A 21581-nucleotide genomic window follows, 5' to 3' on the forward strand; every position below is an offset into this window, starting at 1 on the left:
GGAGGGGGAAACGCTCCCATGGGGAGGGGACTGTTGAGCGCCGTCTAAGGGCTGTTACTTCCGACTGCAGGAGGCCTCTATGCTGCCATGTTGCCAGGCACCCGCCCGGCAAGTGTTCTGGGAAGGGCCCTGAGGAAGAAGCCAGTGGCTGGTGGTGTGGAGATCAGGAAGGCCCGGGCTCCCAGAGGCAGCTGCACAGCAGCCTGACAGGAGATTTTTCTCTCTTTTTTTGGTTTTTAGGGCTGCACTCGTGGCATACGGAGGTTCCCAGGCTAAGGGATGAAACAGCTGTAGCCACTGGCCACAGCCATAGCAACATGCTATCCGAGCTGCATCTGCGACCTACACCATAGCTCCCTGCGACGTGGGATCCAGATCCTTAACCCACTGAGTGAGGCCAGGGATCGAACCTTTGTCCTCATGGATACTAGTTGGATTTGTTTCTGCTGCACCACAATAGGAGTTCCCATAACAGACTGAAACAGGTGTGTGGGTCAGAGCAGCAGTTCTGAACTATCCTGACTGCTACACAGGTTCCAGATTTCCATCCTGCACCTGGAGCAGCACTCGGGGATGGCAGGGATGGTGGCATGTGGGGAGAAGGTGTCAGGTTCCCAGCTTGGCCCTTAGGCGGTTGGTAACAGCAGCAGCAGGCAGCAGGGATTGTGGACCCGTGTGTACCTGGGAGCAGCAGCAGTAAACAGAATACCTGGCTCACAGACGCCATCACATCACTGGACAGGGTTTGGGCTTAACGAATGCACCGCAGACCAAGGGCGCAGAGGAGAGATAACATGCGCTGCCTCTGAAACGGAAAAGGGAGGTTTCTAGAATATACGAAGAATCCCACAAGCCAACACACAGTCAGTGACTCCAACAGAAAAGAGGCAAAGGCTGTGGACGGGGGGCAGAGGGAGCCCAAAACATTCACAGGCGAGGTGTTCAACCGCCTTGGTAACCTGAGAAACACGACCCAGCAGTGAGATGGCACCTTCCATTAGGTAGAGGGAGGAAGCAGAGGGCTGACTGGCTGGTGGGGGTCAACAATGCAGCGTGGAGCCTGGGGCTCAGTCAAGAAACCTCAACCACCACCCACACAGTCCTGTTGCTGGCTGGTAGGGGTGGGACAGCACGTTCACCGGGCTGCTTATGGCACGAGTAATTCAACGTCTGAAAGGGGGACGGGAAGTGCCCTGTGCTCCCAGGACAGCTCTGAGGAGCAGACACACACCCACCCCCGGGGCACGTGGTCCTTCTTTGGGGCCCCTCCCCAGCAGCCTGGATACTTCCTGCAGGTGGAGCCTGGTCCAGGATCACAGGGGAGGAATAGGCAGCCCCCCCCCAGCACCCCACATCTGAGCTCCAGCCAGACACCGCCTACCACCCAGGAGACATGGCCACCAGCACTTCCTCAGGAAACCACCCAGCTGGGCTTGCAGGCGAGAGGGGAGCAGAGGCACAAGAGTTCCTGTCCTCACCCCACTCACTGACGCAGCTTAGGGGAGGAAACAACTGTTAAAACCAGGCCCTGGGCCATGCTGCCGGGACCGAGGCATAGTGACAGGAGGGGCTGGAACTGAAGCCTGAGAGTGACGCTCTGGCACGGAGGACCCTCCCAGCACTTGCTGCCATACAGCGGGCTTTTCTGCGGGCCCTTGGGGTTGGGCGCCTCCTCTTCAGCAGAGAACTCCTGCAGGAAAGGCAAGGGAGCCACCCCAGGCCCCTGAGGTCCCTCTCAGGGAATGGCTGCTCCTGGGCAGACCCTTAGGGTCTGGGGCAGGTGAGCTGGGCCTCCAGAAAGGCCTGGAGGCCCCAGGCGGACCCTGATGGGGTCAAGGACTCCATCCCCACTCCCTGCCAGAAAAACCAATTTGCCATTATAACCATAAACCAACATTTTTTTTTTTTTTCTTTTTAGGGCCACACCTGCAGCACATGGGGGTTCCCAGGCTAGGGGACCAATCGGAGCTGTAGCTGCCGGCCTACACCACAGCCACAGCAACGTGGGATCTGAGCCGTGTCTTTGATCTACACCACAGCTCACAGCAACGCCGGATCCTTAACCCACTGAGTGAGGCCAGGGATCGAACCCGTGTCCTCATGGATGATAGTTGGGTTCGTTAAGCGCTGAGCCACAACAGAAACTCCCATAAACCAAGAGTTTAGCTGCTCTAAGTTACACTGGGATATAGTGAAAGCACTCATCCCACACTGCCTGTTCCCTCAAGTCAGCAAACACCAGAGGCCAGCTGGGCCAGGGGGTGGGTGGGGGAGGTGGTGGCATCGATCGGTGGTGGGTGGGCCGCCTGGCTTTGGCATGGCAAAGGTCATGTAACACCCGGCGAGCGAGGGTGCATGAACAGCCTCGCACGGCACTGTCCTCGTCTGGCCACCTGCCCCTCACCCCTGTCCCCGACCTGAGAGGACGGCTGCTCCTGCCAAAGGCGACTCAGGGGACAGACACCTGCCTGGGGCGCATTTCAAAGCAGATACACCCAGTTTATTTTGGAAGCAAGAACCTTCCAGAATTTTTATTTGCTGTATTTAAAAAACATTGGTTCTTCCCGAAACCCTCAATACTGCCCAGGCCAGTTTTGCCACCGAAGGTCCTATCGGGACCCCAGGCCTGGGGGCTACCGAGGACCACTGAACCCCCAAGGGCAAGAGGATGGTGTCCTTTGGCCAATGTTCTCCAAGCAGAGCCAACTGCTCCAGACAGCTGGTAACACCCCCAGGAAGTGGCAACTCTGAAAGAAGTATTTGGACGCGTGCCCGCCAGACAGAGGAGGTTCAGGCTAGCCGTCCCTTGATCCCTGGCCAGAGGGGTCCTCACCAGCCCCAGGAGGAGTCAGGCTGCCAAAGTACTCTTGCAACTCCAGCAGGGCCCGGAAGCGATGGGAGATGGTGTTCTTCTCAGCCTTGGGCATCTCTGCATACCTGAGGGGTGACAGCAGCACTCAGAGAAGAGGAGCCCCAGTTTAGGGAAAGTGTGTACCGCCCACTCCATCCTGGAGCCCAAAGCTCAAAGAGTCCCCAGGAAAGGATAGCAGGGCCACCAGCTCCTAACAGCCAGAGTTAATTTTTTTTTTTTCTTTTCAGGGCTACACCCGCGGCATATGGAGATTCCCACGCTAGGGGTGGAATTGGAGCCATGGTCGCTGCAGCTACGGCCACAGCAACATGGGATCCGAGCTGTGTCTGAGACCTACACCACTGCTCATGACAACGCCAGATCCTTAATCCACTGAACAAGGCCAAGGATTGAACCTGTGTCCTCGTAGTTAGTAGTCAGATTTGTTTCCTCTGAGCCATGACGGGAACTCCCAGCGTTAATTTTTTTAGATTGGATAGTCTGAAATGCTCCTGTAGATAGAAACCCCTATTAATGAGCATGGAAGGATTTCAAACTTATTCTAGTGTGTCCCAAAGTCATTTAAGGGAAGCTGGGAACAGGAGGATGAGCTGCATGTTTGATCAGCTTTGTCATCTGTTGACAGGAAGCAGTGAGGCCTGATAGAGCAAACATAGCAATCTCCTCCGATGCGCTGTGGCAGGCCGGGGCGGGGGAGCTGGCGGGGGGGCTGGAGGGGCGAGGCCTTCAGCAGCTGGCCAGTGGCCTGCCATCCATGTCAGGACACCGGTCAAGTGAGAACCTCATACTCCAGTTGTCACTTTCAGATCTATGCTGTCCGAGGTGGTGGCCACCAGCCACTGCGGCCATTTAAATTTAAACCAACTACAATGGAATAAAAATAAATTTATTTGTGGCTTAGCAGAAACGAATCTGACTAGTACCCATGAGGATGCAGGTTCGATCCCTGGTCTCGCTCAGTGCGTTAAGGATCTGGTGTTGCCGTGAGCCGTGGTGTAGGTTGCAGATGCTCTAGTGTAGGCTGGCAGCCATGGCTCCGATTCAACCCCTAGCCTGGGAAGCTCCATATGCTGTGGGTGTGACCCTAAAAAGACAAAAAACAAATAAATAAATAAACTCATTTCCTCAGGGGCCCTCACCACATTTCAAATGCTCCACAGCCACATGTGGCTAGTGGCCACTGGACTGGAACATGTGTTCCAGCGCTGCTTCAGGTTGCTTCATATTGTCCTCAGCCTGTCTGGCTACTGTGAGGACTCAGGCCACACTCCCTAAGGGCCCCTCCAGCTTGGTGAATTCGATTCCATTGATGGCCAGCATTTCCCGTGGAGATAAGCAGGGGTCAGCATGAAGTGAGGACACCCGGCACTGCGGGGTTTAATGTGCCCAAGTGGTAACATTTTCCCAAACTAGACGGGGGTCAGAAAATCATCCTATGAAGCTGACAAGCCCAGGTCAAGGAGGGGAAGGCACTGAGGCCACAGCTGCTCTGCGCTGAGCTGAGGCTGGAGCCCAAGACTTTCGGCTGCACCCAGCTGCCTCCTGGCTAGGAACAAGGCCACCCAGATTCCTTGTGTTCACCCCAGCAGAGCTGCTGCCAGTCGGAACGGCACCTGGGAGCCCACCCCCGCCCACATCCGCATGCCTGCACCCAGGCGGGGTGCCAACCCAGGCCAAGCCATGGCCATTCTGACCCCTCAGTCCCGGGGAGAAACTGGGGCTCCTTACGTTTGCTCGTATCCATCAGGCTGAAAGCAGGGGTCCCAGCCAAAGTCCCGGCTGCCTCGAGGCACCACAATCTGGCCCTGCCAGAGGAAATGGGGGCAGGCATGTCAATGTTTAACATGTAAATGAGCTCAATAAATACTGGCCATAAGAGGCCAATTCCAAAAGGAAAATGTTACAAAGAAAACCAGTCTGACGCGGCTCGGATCCCGCGTTGCTGTGGCCCTGGCGTAGGCCGGTGGCTACAGCTCCGATTGGACCCCTAGCCTGGGAACCTCCATATGCCGCCGGAGCGGCCCAAGAAATAGCAACAACAACAACAACAACAACAAAAAAAAGACAAAAAGACAAAAAAAAAAAAAAGAAAACCAGTCTGAGATGTCAGGTTACCTTGAGAGTTAAAAAAACAAAATAAAACAAAACCACTTAAAAAAATAAAAGGGGAGGAGTTCCCTGGTGATACAAAGGGTTAAGAAGCAGGCATGTCCCTGGGGTATGGCTTGGATTTGATCCCTGGTACAGGGAACTTCCATTCGCTGCAGGTGTGGCTAAAAAAGGAAGGAAGGAAGGGAAAAAAAATGATTCAGCATTGTCACGGCTGTGGCTCAGGTTGCTGCTGTGGCATAGGTTCAATCCCTGGCCTGGAAACTTCCAAGTTATTCAGACCAAAAGCAAATAGTGCCTCAGCTCACGGGGATCTGTGTAGCCAAAGCTAGTTACCAAACCACTCAGAACCTCATGCATGCAACACATTTTCTGGCCTCTTTTGGCCACACTCACAGCATGTAGAAGATCCTGGGCCAGGGATCGAACCCACACCTGTAGTTGTGACCTGTACCACAGCCATGGCCATGCTGGCCTTAACCGGCCACACCACACAGGAATTGAACACAGGAATTGCCACAACTGTTTTGGAACGCCACAACACAGCAGGCAGTGCCCTCAGCTGGGATCACAGAAGGCCTAGGCTTGCCTTCACAGAATAGATCGCTTAAGGAGAATAAGTATTATTCCAGTCAAGCAATTAATGATTACCAAATGCAAAGTGCCTTAGAGGAAACAAGCTGGGAGTTGGGCTCAAGAATAACAGGATGGAATGACTTAGACCAGGAGCTCAGGGAAGGCCGCAGTGAGGAGGGGACACTTTCCACATAAAGGGCTGAGGCAAGAACATTCTGGGTGAAGGACACAGCTGGTGCCAAGGTCCCGACTGGTGAAGGATTGGCATGTGCCGTGCTGAGAGGACAATGTGGCTGGGGTGTAGAGAGCACAGGTGAGAACAGAACAAGAAGAAACAAGGTTACCTCAGGTAAAGTGGGGCCTAGCAAGCAACAAAGTGCAGAAAGCAGCCAAAGCTGGGGACACAATAGGGACTGGAGGGGAAGGCAGCCACCAGGCCCTGTCGGCAGCGTGGCTGCTACTCAGTCACAGTGCAGGAAGCTGGGCCTGTGGCTGACTTTTGAGGGGACACTTCTGTGGCAGAGGCAGATCACTGTAACGCATTTTTCTTTTTCTTTTTGCAGCTGCACCTGCAGCAAATGGAAGTTTTGAGGCTAGGGGTCACATCGGAGCTGCAGCTGCTAGCCTATGCCACAGCCACAGCCACACAGGATCCAAGCCACATCTGCAACCTATGCTGCAGCTTGGGGCAATGCTGGATCCTTAACCCACTGAGTGAGTCCAGGTATTGAACCAGCAACCTCACAGAGACAACATTGGGTCCTTAACCCAGTGAGCCACAATGGGAACTTCTCATGTCTTTTTTTTTTTTTTTTTTTTAGGGCCACATCCACAGTATATGCAAGTTCCCAGGCTAGGGGTTGACTCAGAGCTACAGATGCCAGTGTACACCACAGCCACAGCAATACGGGATCTGAGCTGTGTCTGTGACCTACACCACAGCTCAAGGCAATGCTGGATCCTTAACCCAGTAAGCCAGGCCAGGGGTCGAATTGTGTCCTCATGGATACTAGTCAGGTTTGTTACCCCTGAGCCATGACGGGAACTCTGGAACTCATTTAAAAACAATTTTTTAAAATAAATAAATAAAAGAAAATAACATAAGGAGTTCCTGTCGTGGCTCAGTGGAAATGAATCTGACTGGTATCCATGGGGACACAGGTTCAATCCCTGGCCTGGCTCAGTGGGTTAAGGATCCAGCATTGTCTTGAGCTGTGGTGTAGTTTGCAGATGAGGCTCGGATCCCACATTGCTGTGGCTGTGGTGTAGGCCGGCAGCTACAGCTCCGATTGGACCCCTAGCCTGGGAACCTCCATATGCCACAGGTGTGGACCTAAAAAGACAAAAAAAAAAAAAAAAATTTAACCAGGCAATTTGATCCACCAATCCCACTTCTGGATATAGATCCCAAAGAACTGAAAACAGGATCTTGAAGAGATATTTGCATACCTATGTTTACAGCAGCACTAGTCACAAGAGCCAAAATGTAAAAGTCACTCAAGTGTTCATCAATGAACATAGGCAGACCTCGGAGAGATACTGTGGGTTCAGTTCCAGACCACTGCAATAAAGTCATTACTGCATGAATGCAGGTCACATGAATTTTTTGGTTTCCTACTGCATATAAAAGTTATGCTGGAGTCCCCTGGTGGCACAGCAGGCTACAGATCCAGCATTGTCACTTCAGTGGCTTGGGTCGCTGCCACGGCACAGGTTCAATCCCTGGCCCTGGAACTTTCAAATGCCACACACATAGCCAAAAAAAAAAAAAAAAAGTACATACCTTAATTAAAAAATACTTTATTGCTAAAAAATGCTAACCATCATACGACCACACAGGGTTGCCACAAACTTTCAATTTGTAAAAAATGAAGTATCAGCAAAGCTCAATAAAATGAGGTAGGCCTTTAAATGGATAAAGAAAAAGTGGTACATATACATACAGGGGAATATTATTCAGCATTAAAAAAAGAGATCCCATCACATGCTAAAACATGTCTGAAACTTGAGGACATTATACGAGACAAGCCAGTCACAAAAAGACAAACATTGCAGGATTCCACTATTTTTTTTTTTTTTTTTTTTTTTTTTTTTTTGTCTTTTTGCCTTTTCTAGGGCCGCTCCTGTGGCATATGGAGGTTCCCAGGCTAGGGGTCTAATTGGAGCTGCAGCCACTGGCCTACGCCAGAGCCACAGTAACACGGGATCCGAGCCGCGTCTGAGACCTACACCACGGCTCACGGCCAACACCGGATCCCTAACCCACTGAGCAAGGCCAGGGACTGAACCCACAACCTCATGGTTCCTTGTGGGATTTGTTAACCACTGCACCACGAAGGGAACTCCTGCAGGATTCCACTCTTATGATGAGTCTGAGGTAGCTGAACTCTTAAAAAATAGAATGGTGGTTGCCAGGTGCTTGGGGTGGTGAAGTGGGTAGGGGATGGAATTGTTATTCAGTGGGCATAGCTTCAATTTTGCAAGATGAGAAAGTTCTAGAGATCTGTTGCACAACAGTGCACACTACTGTACTGTACACTTAAAAATGGTGAAGATGGGAGTTCCCGTTGTGGATCAATAATAACAAACCTGGAGTTCCCGTCGTAGCTCAGTGGTTAAAGAATCCGACTAGGAACCATGAGGTTGCAGGTTCGATCCCTGACCTTGCCGTGAGCCATGGTGTAGGTCGCAGACACGGCTCGGATCCCATGTTGCTGTGGCTCTGGCGTAGGCCAGCGACTGCAGCTCCAATTAGACCCCTAGCCTGGGAACTTCCGTATGCCACGGGAGCGGCCCAAGAAATGGCAGAAAGAAAAAAAAAAGGAAAAAAAAAAGTAATAACAAACCTGACTACTATCCATGAGGACGAGGATTCAATCCCTGGCCTTGCTCAGTGGGTTACGGATCCGGCATTGCTGAGAGCTGTGGTGTAGATCGCAGATGCAGCTCGGATCCCGAGTTGCTGTGGCTGTGGCGTAGGCCAGCGGCTACAGCTCTGATTTGACCCCTAGCCTGAGAATTTCCATGTGCCACTGGTGCGGCCCTAAAAAAAAAGACAAAAAAGTAAAATTAAATTAAAAAATGGTGAGGACAATCATTTCTGTTACCTGTTTTTTTTACCATAAAAGTTAAAAGTCTCATCATGCAGAGTAAAGGAAAGCATCTGTGGTGAGCCCCCAGTGGAGCCCCAGGCATAGGCTGTGTGGGCCACGGTGGGAGTCTGGATTTAAGGACAAGGCAGAGAAGTGATGTGCCTGAAGGAACCCTCCGGCCAGAGGGAGGAGATGGACGGGCTTGTAGGGGCAGCAGGCCAGCCCAGAGGGTGGTCTGGACCTTGTGAGAAGCAGCTGAATCTAAAGGTCCGAGAGGTAAGCATGGAGGCGTTGAAGGGCAGCTGTCAAAGGAATGAGTTGGGGGAAGAGTCGATATGAACAGGCAGAGTTGGAAAGGCTGTGAGATAGTCAAGGGAAGCTGCTGCGGTGGGATAAGGAGATTCAAGGGTAGAGAAGTCTGGCTGTAGATGCAGCTCTGGGAGTTGTCACCTTCAGTCTCAGAGGACATACAGTGCAGAGCTCTGGGTGTCCCAGGCCTCAACAGCTGTGAGCCACTGTGGGTTCCCAAAACACCAGACTCGGGTAAAGTAAGTTTCCAGATTAACAGCACTTTTAGCTGTGGTACCCAGGGCCGTGCCTAAGCAGAGCTGTGGGTAACGCATTCCGGCCCGAGGCGCGCTCCCCTCCCAGGTCCAGCAGCCTAATCGCGAATCCCGGCGCCCCCTGGTGGCAGGCAAGGGAATGGGCGTGAGTACGCACCGAGGTCCGGCCTTTGAAGAGGCGCACAGGCTCGTTGGGGTCCCCAGTGCTGAGCGCAAATGTGCAGAGTGCATAGGCCGACTTGTCCTGGAACCCTGCCAGGAGCTGGTGAAGACCTGCGGGCAGGTGCGATGAAAGTTCAGCCCATTCTACACCGCCCAGCCCCAGCCCCTCCTCCCCATCCTTGGGGCCTGGTTAATGGAGCAGAATTATACATATAACCAGATAGGCAGAGAGGGGATAACGCAGCAAGTTGAGTGATGGGAACATGGGGCTCCTTATTCTATTATTGTGGGTTTCAGGTATGTGCTGCTGGAACCAGGAGGAGCAGCAAGGAGTCTCCTAACCCCCCCAACTCCCAGCTGAGGCAAGGATAAGTAGTTAGTAGGGCCAGTCCCTCCCAGAGCCAAAACCATCACGGACCCCCCCTTGTCCTTCAAACTCAGAGCTCTCACCACCCAACCCCCCTCCATTCCTCCCAGGTCTCAGTGCTCCTCGGAGCCAGGTGTACAGGGAGAGTATGAGCTGCAGATTATAGACGGGGAAGCTAAGGTGAATGGGGGTTCCGTATAGGGGATGGAATGTGAGATTCATGATTACTAGCTGGAGTTCCTCCCTTAGAACCCCCAGATCCTTAATTCCAAAGAGATCTAAAGAAAAAAAAAATGGGGGGATAATACCTTCAGGCTTTAACTTCTCCAGAAACCACTTTCTGCAAGAGAAATAAGGGTGAGTCAGACGCCACAAGCAGATGGATCTTCCTACCTCCTTCTTTCTGGGCTGCGTTCCCCAGGGATTAGAGCCCTGGGAGAGCCAGGGAGAAAAGATCAAGAATGTCTCAACTCAGGAGATCCCTGTGTGGCTCAGTGTAAATGAACCCAACCAGTATCCATGAGGATACGGGTTTAACCCTTGGCTCTGTTCAGTGGGTTAAGGCTCTGGCATTGCTGTGAGCTGTGACTTGGATCCTGCGTTGCTATGTTGTCTGGGGTATAGGCCAGCAGCTGTAGATCTGATTTGACCCCTAGCCCAGGAGCTTCCATATGCCACAGATGTGACCCTAAAAAAAAGAATGTCTCGGAGTTCCCATCGTGGCGCAGTGGTTAACAAATCTGACTAGGAACCTTGAGGTTGCAGGTTCGATCCCTGCCCTTGCTCAGTGGGTTAACGATCTGGTGTTGCCGTGAGCTGTGGTGTAGGTCGCAGACGCGGCTCAGATCCTGCATTGCTGTGGCTCTGGCGTAGGCTGGCAGCTATAGCTCCGATTCGACCCCTAGCCTGGGAACCTCCATATGCCACGGGAGCGGCCCAAGAAATGGCAAAAAGACACACACACACATACACACACACACACACACACACACACACACAAAAGAATGTCTCAACTCAAAATGAAGAGAAATAATCCAATAGAAAAAGAAAAATGAGTGGATAAAGAAAATGTGGTACATAAACACAATGGAATATTACTCAGCCATTAAAAGGAACAAAATAATGGCATTTACAGCACCATGGATGGACCTAGAAATTATGCCAAGTGAAGTCAGTCAGACAATGAGACACCAGCATCAAATGCTATCACTTACATGTGGAATCTGAAAAGAAAAGGACACAATGAACTTCTTTGCAGAACAGATACTGACTCACAGACTGAAAAACTTATGGTTTCCAAAGGAGACAGTTTGGGGGGTGGGGGGATGTGCTGGGGTTGTGGGATGATCAAATGTAATAAATTCACTGAGTAATAAAAAAAAGAAAAAGGAAAATGGAGACAAACAGGCAATGCACAGAAGAACTGATAAACCAGTGAAGGCCTCAACCTCACTGGCAATTAGGGAAATGCAAATTAAAATTGCATGTGATAACATTTCCCACGCTCCCCGCTGCAAAATGTTAAAAAGTCATGGAGTTCCCATTGTGTTGCAGTGGTTAATGAATCTGACTAGAAACCATGAGGTTGTGGGTTCAGTCCCTGGCCTTGCTCAGTGGGTTAAGGATCTGGCGTTGCTGTGAGCTGTGGTGTGGGTCGCAGATGCAGCTCAGATCCTGAGTTGCTGTGGCTCTGGTATTGGCTGGTAGCTACAGCTCTGATTAGATCCCTAGCCTGGGAACCACCATATACCCCAGATGCGGCCTTAGAAAAAGACAAAAAGATTTAAAAAATTAAAAAAATAAAAATAAAGTCATAACAATGCTGGTAAGAATATGGAGCAATGCATATTAAAGTGTATAGGGGTGCTATTGCCTTGGCAAACTAATTGGCAACCCAAAAGTTAAAGATATAGTTAACCCTTGAACAACATAAGTTTGAAATGCATAGGTTCACTTATATTGGGTACTTTTCAACAGTAAGTACAACAGGGGTTCCCACAGTGGTTCAGCAAGTTAAGGATCCAGTGTTGCCTCTGGATAGTGACATGGGGTTCAAACTCGGGCCTGGCTCAGTGGGTTAAGGATCTGACATTGCCACAGCTGGGGTGTAGGTTGCAGCTGCAGTGTAGCTTATAGTTGCAGCTTGGAGTTGATCCCTTGCCACAGGTGCAACCAAATAAAAAAAAAAAAAAAAAAAAAAAACCAACCCCAAGTAAGTACTATAGTAATACATGGTCGAAACCTCGGCCATTGTAGGCCAACTATAACTTATACCTGGGTTAACCCAGGTATTGTTCAGAGTGTTGTTCAGTACATACACAAGACCCAGCAATGGAGTTCCCGTCGTGGCACAGTGGTTAATGAATCTGACTAGGAACCGTGATGTTGCAGGTTCGATCCCTGGCCTTGCTCAGTGGGTTAAGGATCTGGTGTTGCCGTGAGCTGTGGTGTAGGTCGCAGACGCGGCTCAGATCTCGCGTTGCTGCGGCTCTGGTGTAGGCTGGTGGCTACAGCTCCAATTCAACCCCTTGCCTGGGAACCTCCATGTGCCGCAGGAGCAGCCCTAGAAAAGGCAAAAAGACAAAAAAAGAAAAAAGACCCAGCAAATCAGAGTATTTGTACCTAGAGATACACAAGGACCTTCTAAGGGAGTCCAGGGTACTGGAGAACTTTAAGGAAATCCATTTGCAGGTCTTAACTTCTTTATTTCCTCTTTCCTGAAACCGACCTGCCTATGAAAGTACCTCTCCAATGGGCGAGTTCCCCTTACTCATCTCCACTTACACAATCACATTCTCACACTTTACAAAAGAAAGGCATGCCTCTCCCCATCCCTAATCCTTCAAGACAATCTGAAATATTAGTGTTGATGCCAAAACAGTGAATGACCCACAATATCCAGCAACAAATGATGTCAAAGTTCAGGTGGTTCTGTGGCCAGAGCCCTGCAAAGGGGTGAGGGAAGACTCACATGTAGGGACCAGGGAGGCCTCCAAAGGCGTTGAAGCACAGACAAGTGTCCTCCACCAGTACAGGGCCCTGCACCTGCAGCACAAGGACACACAACCCTGAGACCTGCACCCAGCAGCAGGCCCCACCTCCGCCCTGAATTCCCAGGCCACCCAGGCCGGGGCCAGGCCCACAGCTAACTGGGATGCAAGACAGCAACAGCAGATAGAGGTCCATCTGCTCTGAAGAACAGCCCGTGGCTAATGTCCTAGCTTCATTTTAAAAGATAGGGACACCAAAGCTTTGGCAGGTTGTAAAGCTTGCTCTAGGTACAGCGACAGGAGGGCTGGGATTCATACTCAGCCTGACTTTTTACAAAGTTCTCTCCTCAATTCCACAGAGAAGTGCGAGTGCAGAGTGGATGTGTGTAGGAGAATGTTGTGGCCAGAATGTATGTACCTGAACTTTGCTAAGAGAGGATTATGCGTGTGTGTATGTGGTCATCTGGGGGGAAACTCTACAGTCAAGGTTGACAAAGGAAGGCGGTATCCCCAGGGCCAACGTTAATGGACTCCAGCCTAACGAGGCCTCGGCAGGTCCTTCATCATTCAAGTCATGACGACAAACTGTGCCCACCATATTGTCTGCCCGTCCCCAGCAGGCACAGAGCCCAGAAGCCACCAGGACAAGAGGCGCGAGTACAGGACATGTGTGGAGCAAGCACCTGGCGAGCTGCCTCCTTACACTTCTGAATGGAAATCTCATCAGGCTCTCCTTGGTACTCTGGCACTTTTCAGGGAAAGAGACAGACACAGTCAGGTCACTGGGAGACAAAGACATTGAATCATCTTTAAAAAATACAACTGAACAGAGACGTACGGTCAATTTTCTGTGCCACCAGAGTGCATGGAAACTTATCTCCTAGAATCTGAATGACCTGTTCCAAAATGAAAGAACACTCATCACCATTTGTTTAATGATTCCCCATTACTACACAAGCTGCCACCCACCTTTCTCAAGAGCTAACTCTCCTATCAGTCCCCTCAAACTCACCAAGTCAAGCCCAGGAGCCTCACCCCAGCCTTCAGGGTCTCCCCCAGGAGGTCCACTCCTTCATCTCACTCTCTGATCCCTCCTTCCTAACTTAAGGTCTCTGTTCACACTAACCACCCATCCAGAACACCCTCTTCCCTCCCCAGTGCTCCCAGAATCCCACCTCTCCTCCTAGTCCAGGAATTTTCTGAGGGGTTACTCAGAATTCAGGATGTCTGTGAACTTGGATGGAAAAATATATATACCTCTTTATTTTCACTAAAATAAATCTAGCATCTAGCATCTCTTTGAATTGTGAATACATTAGCAGTTCCAGTGACATTTCAACCTACTAAAATCACAGAGATTGTCATATCCCATTATGTTGTAGCAGGAATCTTGAAATATCATGTACAACCTTCACTATTTTTAAATGATGGTAATTATACACACTGATAAGTTGAATCCTTTGATATATTAATAAAGCATATGTAACCAGATCACAAATATTTATATTTTGAAAACTGTAATTCAATAGAATTGATTTCCTTTGTAATCCTACGTACTCTACTTTGTACATTTAAAAATATTTTCCAGAGTTCCTGTCATGGCTCAGTGGGTAACAAATCCAACTAGGAACCATGAGGTTGCGGGTTTAATCCCTGGCCCTGCTCAGTGGGTTAAGGATCTGGTGTTGCCATGAGCTGTGGTGTAGGTCACAGACATGGCTCGGATCCCAAGTTGCTATGGCTATGGTGTAGGCCGGCAGCAACAGCTCCAATTAGACCCCTAGCCTGGGAACCTCCATATGCCACAAGTGCGGCCCTAGAAAAGACAAAAAAAATAAAAATAAAAATATTTTCCTGAGAGTCCATAGGCTTCATCATACTGCCAGTGGGGTTCTGTGAGATGCAGTTAAAATTCCCTATTTTAGGCCAACTTAAAGTCCATCTTCTTCTCCAATGAGCCTTCTCTGGCCACTCCTGCATGTTCTTCTTTTTTCTTTTTGCCACACCTACCACATGAGAAAATTCCAGAGCCAGGGATCAAGCCTGCACCACAACAGTGACCTGAGCCACAGCAGTGACACCAGATCCTTAATCCACTGAGCCACATGGGAACCTCTACAGCCTCTTCTATAAATGCAGGAGGGCCATATTCTCAACCAGAGGTAGAAGTGGGCTTGGGAGTTGGCACCCACCACCTTGCATGGGGCTCTGTTCAGGGTGGCACTGCCTGTCTGCTTGACTGGTCTGGCCTCAGGATGGCAAACCTTTTATCAGCACAGGGTTCTGGCTTCTGAGAAGGCCACCTTATAATGACAAAGAAGTGCCATCAGTCTCTATGCTGTGGAAAAATTAAGGGTCTCCTAATGATTGTGCTCCGCTGGTCTGCCTCAGACATACCCAGTGGGTGTCATCTTGATTCCGCACACATGACCCACCTCCTTGGCCATGGCTGTCTGAACAGGGTCAAACACTTGACCCAATTAAGGCCAATCAGAGCTGATGTCTGGGAGTTCCCGTCGTGGCTCAGTAGTTAACGAATCCGACTAGGAACCATGAGGTTGCGGGTTCGATCCCTGGCCTTGCTCAGTGGGTTAAGGATTCAGCATTGTGGTGAGCTGTGGTGTAGGTTGCAGACGTGGCTCAGATCCTGCGTTGCTGTGGCTCTGGTGTAGGCCAGCAGCTGCAGCTGCGATTAGACCCCTAGCCTGGGAACCTCCATATGCCGTGGGTGTGGCCCTAAAAAATAAAGAGCTGATGTCTGGCAGAAGCCTCACTGCCTCCTTCACCAGGAGGGAAAAATGCAGAAAGATCTCAAGTGGAAAAAGGATGGGCATCCAGAGAGAACTGGGACAAATAAGCCCCTCCAGAGGGACTCCTAAGATTCCTCAAGTCCTGTGGACGGCATACCTCTGAATTCCCACGTTGTCACCTGATGGTTTACATGAGCTCCCTGTGTCTACTATTTGCAGCCAAAACTGTTCCATCAACCCCCAGAATCCTCACTGCTAGCCACAAAGTCTAGCCTTGTAGACAGGAACTTTGGATCTATTGCGTCCTTCACTCCTCCTCTCCATTGCGCTGTGAAGCGGAACTCCCGCATCGTTCCCATTTCACAGATGAATAAACAGGCTGGGAGAGGCTAAGGACCACATTTTTGGACCGTGGAGAAGGGTGGATGGCTCCGTTTGGATGTCTGACCCCACGGCATGTCCAGCCCCTGCCAAGTCCAGGCCAGCAGCGGGGTCTGGATCAGCTGCAGAGGGGTATCGGGGTTCCGGTTTGGGAATCTAACTTAAGAGGTGGCTTTTGGAATAGGACCCCACCTGGCTCCTGAAGCCAGGTGATCTCCTGAAGCCCCTGAGATCACAAGCCCGGATTCTAGCAAGGCCAATCCCGGGTCGTCCCTACCCAGCACACGTGACGGTCCCACTACGCGCGGCCCATCCCCTTCCAGGTCCAACCCAACCCATTCCTCCCGGTCCAACCTATCCCTCCGAGTCCGACTCTCTCTGTTCCCCCTCCGCTCCTCCACTCGCACGCTTCGCTCCGCCTGGAAGCTCCTTCTCCGCCCTCTCCCCAGCCAGCCGTGCCACACGCAACCCCCCAGCCTCCTCCTTGTAGGCTTCCCACACCCTCCCAGCACCTCCTCTAGTTTCTTTGCGTTCCCCGTGACAAACACGATCTTCTTCCCGACCAAAGAGTTCGCCATGGTGAGCCGCAGCTCCCTCGCGGACTCACCGGAAGCTCCTCTGCCCCGAGTAGCAGGCACTTCCGGCTGGTGGCGGAAGGCGGTGGCCCGGTTTCCGGCCTGGGGTCCCGGGAAAGCACCGTGGGGATTACTTTCTGTCTCAGGGGTGGCTGCGGCGGCAGTCTGGGAACGTCCGGGTCGGGAAAGCAGTGCTGGGAGCGCAGAGCTCTTGCTCAGACCCCGGGTAGCATAGCGCCGTTTTCCGGATAAGCAACCTGGGGCGTGGTCCCCTTGCATCGGAATTGCTGGGGTCTTCCCGACGCTGAAGGTTGAGTATGCCGAGACCAGACCCTCCCGTCCGCCAAGGGACGCTCTCCTCAAGGCGAGAAGAGACTGTTCCAGCCACCTGCCCCATCCCTGCTTTCGCCCCTCTCTGGGAGAAACAAATTACCTCCTCGTGCGTACCCCGAGGCCGGTGATGAACTGCAAGCCTGGGCTCTGGATGATTCCCCTTCACCGTGGACACTTCCAAAGCTGTCTCTGAGAACTGTTTCCTTCTAGACAAAGGCTCCCAAACACGGATCTTTATCCTGACTTCACCTTCAGCCCCGCTCCCTTAGCTCCTTCTTGCTTGCCATCTCTGATCTACTTGATTGTGATTTTAAACTTGGCATAGCCTAAAGCTAGCCCGGTCTCTTCACCCATCTTCCAGACTTGGGACTTGAGTATTTCATCTCCCTTATTATCTCATGCCTCCAGCCCTCAAGTCATCGTTCCTTCTCCGTAGCCACCTTCTCAGCCAGATCTTCTCATCCCTAACAAAGCAAAGAGTAGAGAGTGCCCCCCTAGACCCTCTGTGTCATAGGCCTTGACCCACTGCTAACACCCTCATTGGGCAATTCAGCCGTCTCTTTCCTTCATGGACTTCAGCAGTCAAGGATTAACATTAAGGGCAGATTCAGGGCCAGCTCTACTGCTGAGGCAACTCCTGTCAGGAGTATCATGGGAAGTCAGGGATAAATTATTTTGGTGAATGTTACAGACCTCTGATAATCTCGATGAATTTTTTTTTTAGACCCCAGAATTTGTCCTCTGCTAATATCCAAAAAAAGAAAAAAAAATTCCTTTGTTTGATGACTTTACAATAGTGTGTAAGTATTGCAAAGGTCAAAAGGCATTACTGTGTCCTAAGGCAGGTCCTGAAGTTTCCCATTCTACCACGTGATCCCTTTCGACTATGTGATTTGGGAGGTTCCTTGGAGTAGTGGTTAGATCAAGGAGTGGTTGCCCTCCCTCTGTATCATGTGTCTTCCTTCTTCCTGAAGTCATAGTTAATCCTCAGGAAGGTGGAGGGGCAGAGGAGGTTCCCCTCAGCAAAGCTGACCTCCAGACTGTTGAAAGCTTCGGCTACAGCCTTGGGCTAGGAGGAGCTTGCCGGGAACAGAGTATAGCACCTCCATGTATACGGAGTACCACAGACAAGTACCATATATTATGGTCAACACAATGACCCTGGGAACACTGGAGGCTAGGAGAACCATCTGGCTTGGGGAGGCAGATCCATCGCTCAGCAAGCTGTGGGAGACCACAAAGAGTAATTAAGCAGAGAGTATTGCGAATGGGTATTCACTTTAGATAGACTTCACTGTAAATCTGAAGGTCTTGGAGCCCAAGAGCTTGTTGGGTGAGGGAGGACATAGATGAAAACTCAGAATTCTTTTTTTTTTTTTTTTTTTTTTTGTCTTTTTGCTATTTCTTTGGGCCGATCCCGCGGCATATGGAGGTTCCCAGGCTAGGGGTCGAATTGGAGCTGTAGCCACTGGCCTACGCCAGAGCCACAGCAATGTGGGATCCGAGCCTCATCTGCAAACTACACCACAGCTCACGGCAACGCCGGATCTTTAACCTACTGAGCGAGGCCAGGGATCGAACCCGCAACCTCATGGTTCCTAGTCGGATTCGTTAACCACTGCACCACGACGGGAACTTCTAGTCAGGATTCTTGTTGCAAGTGACAAATAATCTTAGGCAACAACAAAACAACGTATTGATTGCTTCGCTGAATTGATGAGCCAGCATACAAAGAGGTGGGTTCTTCATTGCTCTGAACAGATAGGAAGGGGGTTACATTATTCATTTATTAAATTATATTAAAATTAAAATACGTGAATTTTTACCTCCTTTAGCAAGGAATATGACAAAATCCCTTTGGAATTGCACTTCCTTCATTGTGGGAGAAATTCCAGCTAAGCAAAGAAGGACAATTCTTGCCCTCAAAGGAGATTGTCAGGTCCTATCAATTCAACCTCTGAAATCAGTCCACTTCTCACCACTGTGCTGCTACTGTCATGAATCCAGCACTGATTTGTTCTGACTCAGACCAGGGCAGCAGCTGTCTCACTGCTCTCCCTGCCATCTTTCTCCCCCTACAGGCTGTGCACAAATTTTCTTTTCTTTTTATAGCTACACCCACAGCATATGGAAGTTCCCAGGCTAAGGGTCAAGTCAGAACTGCAGGTGCCAGCTTATGCCACAGCCACAGCAACGCCAGATTTGAGCCGCATCTGCGAACTACACCACAGCTTGTGGCAATGCCAGAGCCTTAACCCACTGAATGAGGCCAGAGATTGGGTCAAGTCTGCATCTTCATGAATATTAGTCAGGTTCTTAATCCAATGAGCCACAATGGGAACTCCTGCCCACAAATCTTAAGCAACATGCTTGGGGGCCCTGAGAACCTGGGAACTCCAAATGAAAACCATAAAAGTGCTTTATCTGTTTGAGGCAGCAAAGAAGTTATATCTATTGATAGCTTTTTTGTCTGTGCTTGCAGCATGCAGAGGCTCCTGGGCCAGGTGTCGAACCCACACCAATGCAGTAACAGAGCCACAGCAGCGACATCACCAGATTCTGAACCTGCTGATCCTCCTATTGACAGGTTTTTTTTGGTCTTGCCCTTCCAAACAACTTTCTGTGCACATGCAAATTCCACACAAACATGTATACAGTCTTAATTTTTTTACTTTGTAATATTGCTTTTTATTATGGAAAATTTTGAACTTGCACAAAAGTGTCAAACTAACAAAAGAAAAGAGTGGTATGATGAGCCCCTATATGCCCATTAACCAACTTTAACAATTATCAACATCGGAGTTCCTTTAACAATTATCAACATCGAATTTGTGGTTCAGCAGTTAACGAATCTGACTAGCATCCATGAGGATGCAGGTTCGATCCCTGGCCTTTCTCAGCGGGTTAAGGATCTGGCGCTGCTGTGAGCTGTGGTGTAGATCACAGATGCAGCTTGGGTTCTGCGTTGCTGTGGATTTGGCGTAGGCCAGCGGCCACAGCTCCGATTTAACCCCTTGTCTGGGAACCTCTATATGCCTCGGGTTTGGTCCTAAAAAAGACAAAAAAAAAAAAAGCTAATTTAGGAGTTTCTGTCTTGGCACAGTGGAAACTAATCCGACTAGGAACCATCAGGTTGCAGGTTCCATCCCTGGCTTCACTCAGTGGGTTAAGGATCCGGCATTGCTGTGAGCTGTGGTGTAGATCGAAGAAGAAGCTCGCATCTGGTGTTACTGTGGCTCCGGTGTAGGTGGCAACAACAGCTCTGATTAGACCCCTAGCCTGGGAACCTCCATGTGCCACAGGGTGCGGCCCTAAAAAGGCAAAAGACAAAAAAATAATAATAACAATAATTATCAAAATTTATGTATGTTTTAAAAATGCTATCCTGCCCTTTTGCTTGTATAATTGTTCATTTAATATGTAATATTGTATAATAGTTTATAATCATATAAATGATGAACTATTTCAGACTTAACAGAAAACAATAAATGCTCAAGTTCCCACCATTCCAATTTAACAGATGTTAAGGTGTTAACCTGTGTCTATATTTTTTCTAATCTTCCCCCAAATACATGGGTCCTGGGATCTTTATTTATTCCATCACACATGCAAAAAAGCTTCATTTGCTACTATAATAGCAAATTCCCAGTGGTTGTTATTTGCTTTTGTTTCGTTTTTTTCTTTTTTGGTCTCCCCGAGGCATATAGAGTTCCTAGGCCAGGGATCAGATCTGAGCTGCATTTGTGACCTATGCAGCAGCTGCAGCAACTCCAGATCCTTAACCTGCTGGGCCAGGCTGGGATCAGACCTGTGAGAGATGCCGTTGATCCCGTTTTGCCACAGTGGGAACTCCTTATTTGCTTCTTTAAAAATCTTGAGTTTACATCCTTTCCCAATTTTTTGTAAACAACTTTATTGTGGTATAATTTGTTCATATCTTTTTTTAAAAAGTGTCAAGAATTAAAGGATGATTTAAATTCCCTGTAAGTATTTAAATTCCAAGTCCTCACTATGGAAAACTGGATCAATAAATCTTGTACAGCCTAATAAGTTTATTTTAAAATGGTATAAAGGAGTTCCCTTGGTACCTCAGCAGGTTAAGAATCCAACAGTTGTCACTGCTGCGGCTTGGGTTGGATCCCCAGCCAAGGTACTTCCTCATGAAGCAGGTGTGGCAAAAAACAAAAAAAATGTATAAAATTCCAGGCCTGAGTACCAAAGCATATCATAATTTATTTATATAGAAGGTTTACTCTCCCTTTTCAGTGAAATCAGATGTCACAGATGTAGGCAAAGCTCTGCCCTTAATGCCCTCCAACTTCTTCCCTCCCAAAAAGCAACCACTATCCTGAGGTTGGTATGTATCATTCCCAAGCATCTTTTTGTGCTTTTTCTGCATATGTATGTTTCCATAAACACTGTGGTATTTAGCGCTTTTAAAGCAAACATAAATGTCACACTGAACATAACCCATAATTTCTTTCTTTTTTTGTCCTTTTTTTTTTTTTTTTTTAAGGGCTTCAGCTGCGGCATATGGAGGTTCCCAGGCTAGGGGTCCAATCGGCAGCTGCCGGCCTACATCACAACCACAGCAACGGGGGATCCGAGCTGCCTCTGCGACCTACACCACAGCTCACAGCAACCTTGGGTCCTTAACCCCCTGAGCAAGGCCAGGGATCAAACCTGCATCCTCATGGATGCTAGTCGATTCCTTTCTGCTGAGCCACGGCGGGAACTCCTGCAGTAATTTCCACTTCATTTTTTTACGCCCCTATAGTTAATTTTATTTTATTTTTCATAATTCATTTTAA

General features: G+C 49.6%; 1 protein-coding gene across 3 annotated transcripts; it reads right to left on the reverse strand.

The window, feature by feature from the left end:
• ITPA (inosine triphosphatase) lies at window positions 43–16519 on the reverse strand. Of its 3 annotated transcripts, XM_021077577.1 has the most exons (9): window positions 16375–16519; window positions 13570–13627; window positions 13415–13479; window positions 12713–12786; window positions 10050–10081; window positions 9370–9485; window positions 4601–4677; window positions 2834–2937; window positions 43–805 (listed from the first exon to the last, which is right to left on the reverse strand). In XM_021077577.1, the coding sequence occupies exons 1-9, from the start codon at window positions 16438–16440 to the stop codon at window positions 732–734; spliced, it is 666 nt and encodes a 221-aa protein (XP_020933236.1). In that variant the 5' UTR covers window positions 16441–16519; the 3' UTR covers window positions 43–731. The 3 variants fall into 3 exon arrangements, with proteins under 3 accessions (XP_020933236.1, XP_013840613.1, XP_005672848.3); XM_013985159.2 differs by lacking the exon at window positions 43–805 and having other exon boundaries at window positions 2500–2937; XM_005672791.3 differs by lacking the exons at window positions 43–805; window positions 2834–2937; window positions 4601–4677 and adding an exon at window positions 8542–8600.

This window comes from Sus scrofa, chromosome 17 (genome assembly GCF_000003025.6).
Source record: "Sus scrofa isolate TJ Tabasco breed Duroc chromosome 17, Sscrofa11.1, whole genome shotgun sequence".
NCBI classification, from domain to species: domain Eukaryota; kingdom Metazoa; phylum Chordata; class Mammalia; order Artiodactyla; family Suidae; genus Sus; species Sus scrofa.

Excerpts from the sequence above, each read along its gene's own strand:
- ITPA (XM_021077577.1), bottom strand. The coding sequence starts at position 16,440 with ATGGCGAACTCTTTGGTCGGGAAGAAGATCGTGTTTGTCACGGGGAAC. Across the intron at positions 10,082-12,712 it reads GGCCTCCCTGGTCCCTACAT|AAAGTGGTTTCTGGAGAAGT; the intron begins GTGAGTCTTCCC and ends TTTCTCTTGCAG. Across the intron at positions 806-2,833 it reads CCTGACTCCTCCTGGGGCTG|AGGCAGCGCATGTTATCTCT; the intron begins GTGAGGACCCCT and ends TTTCCGTTTCAG.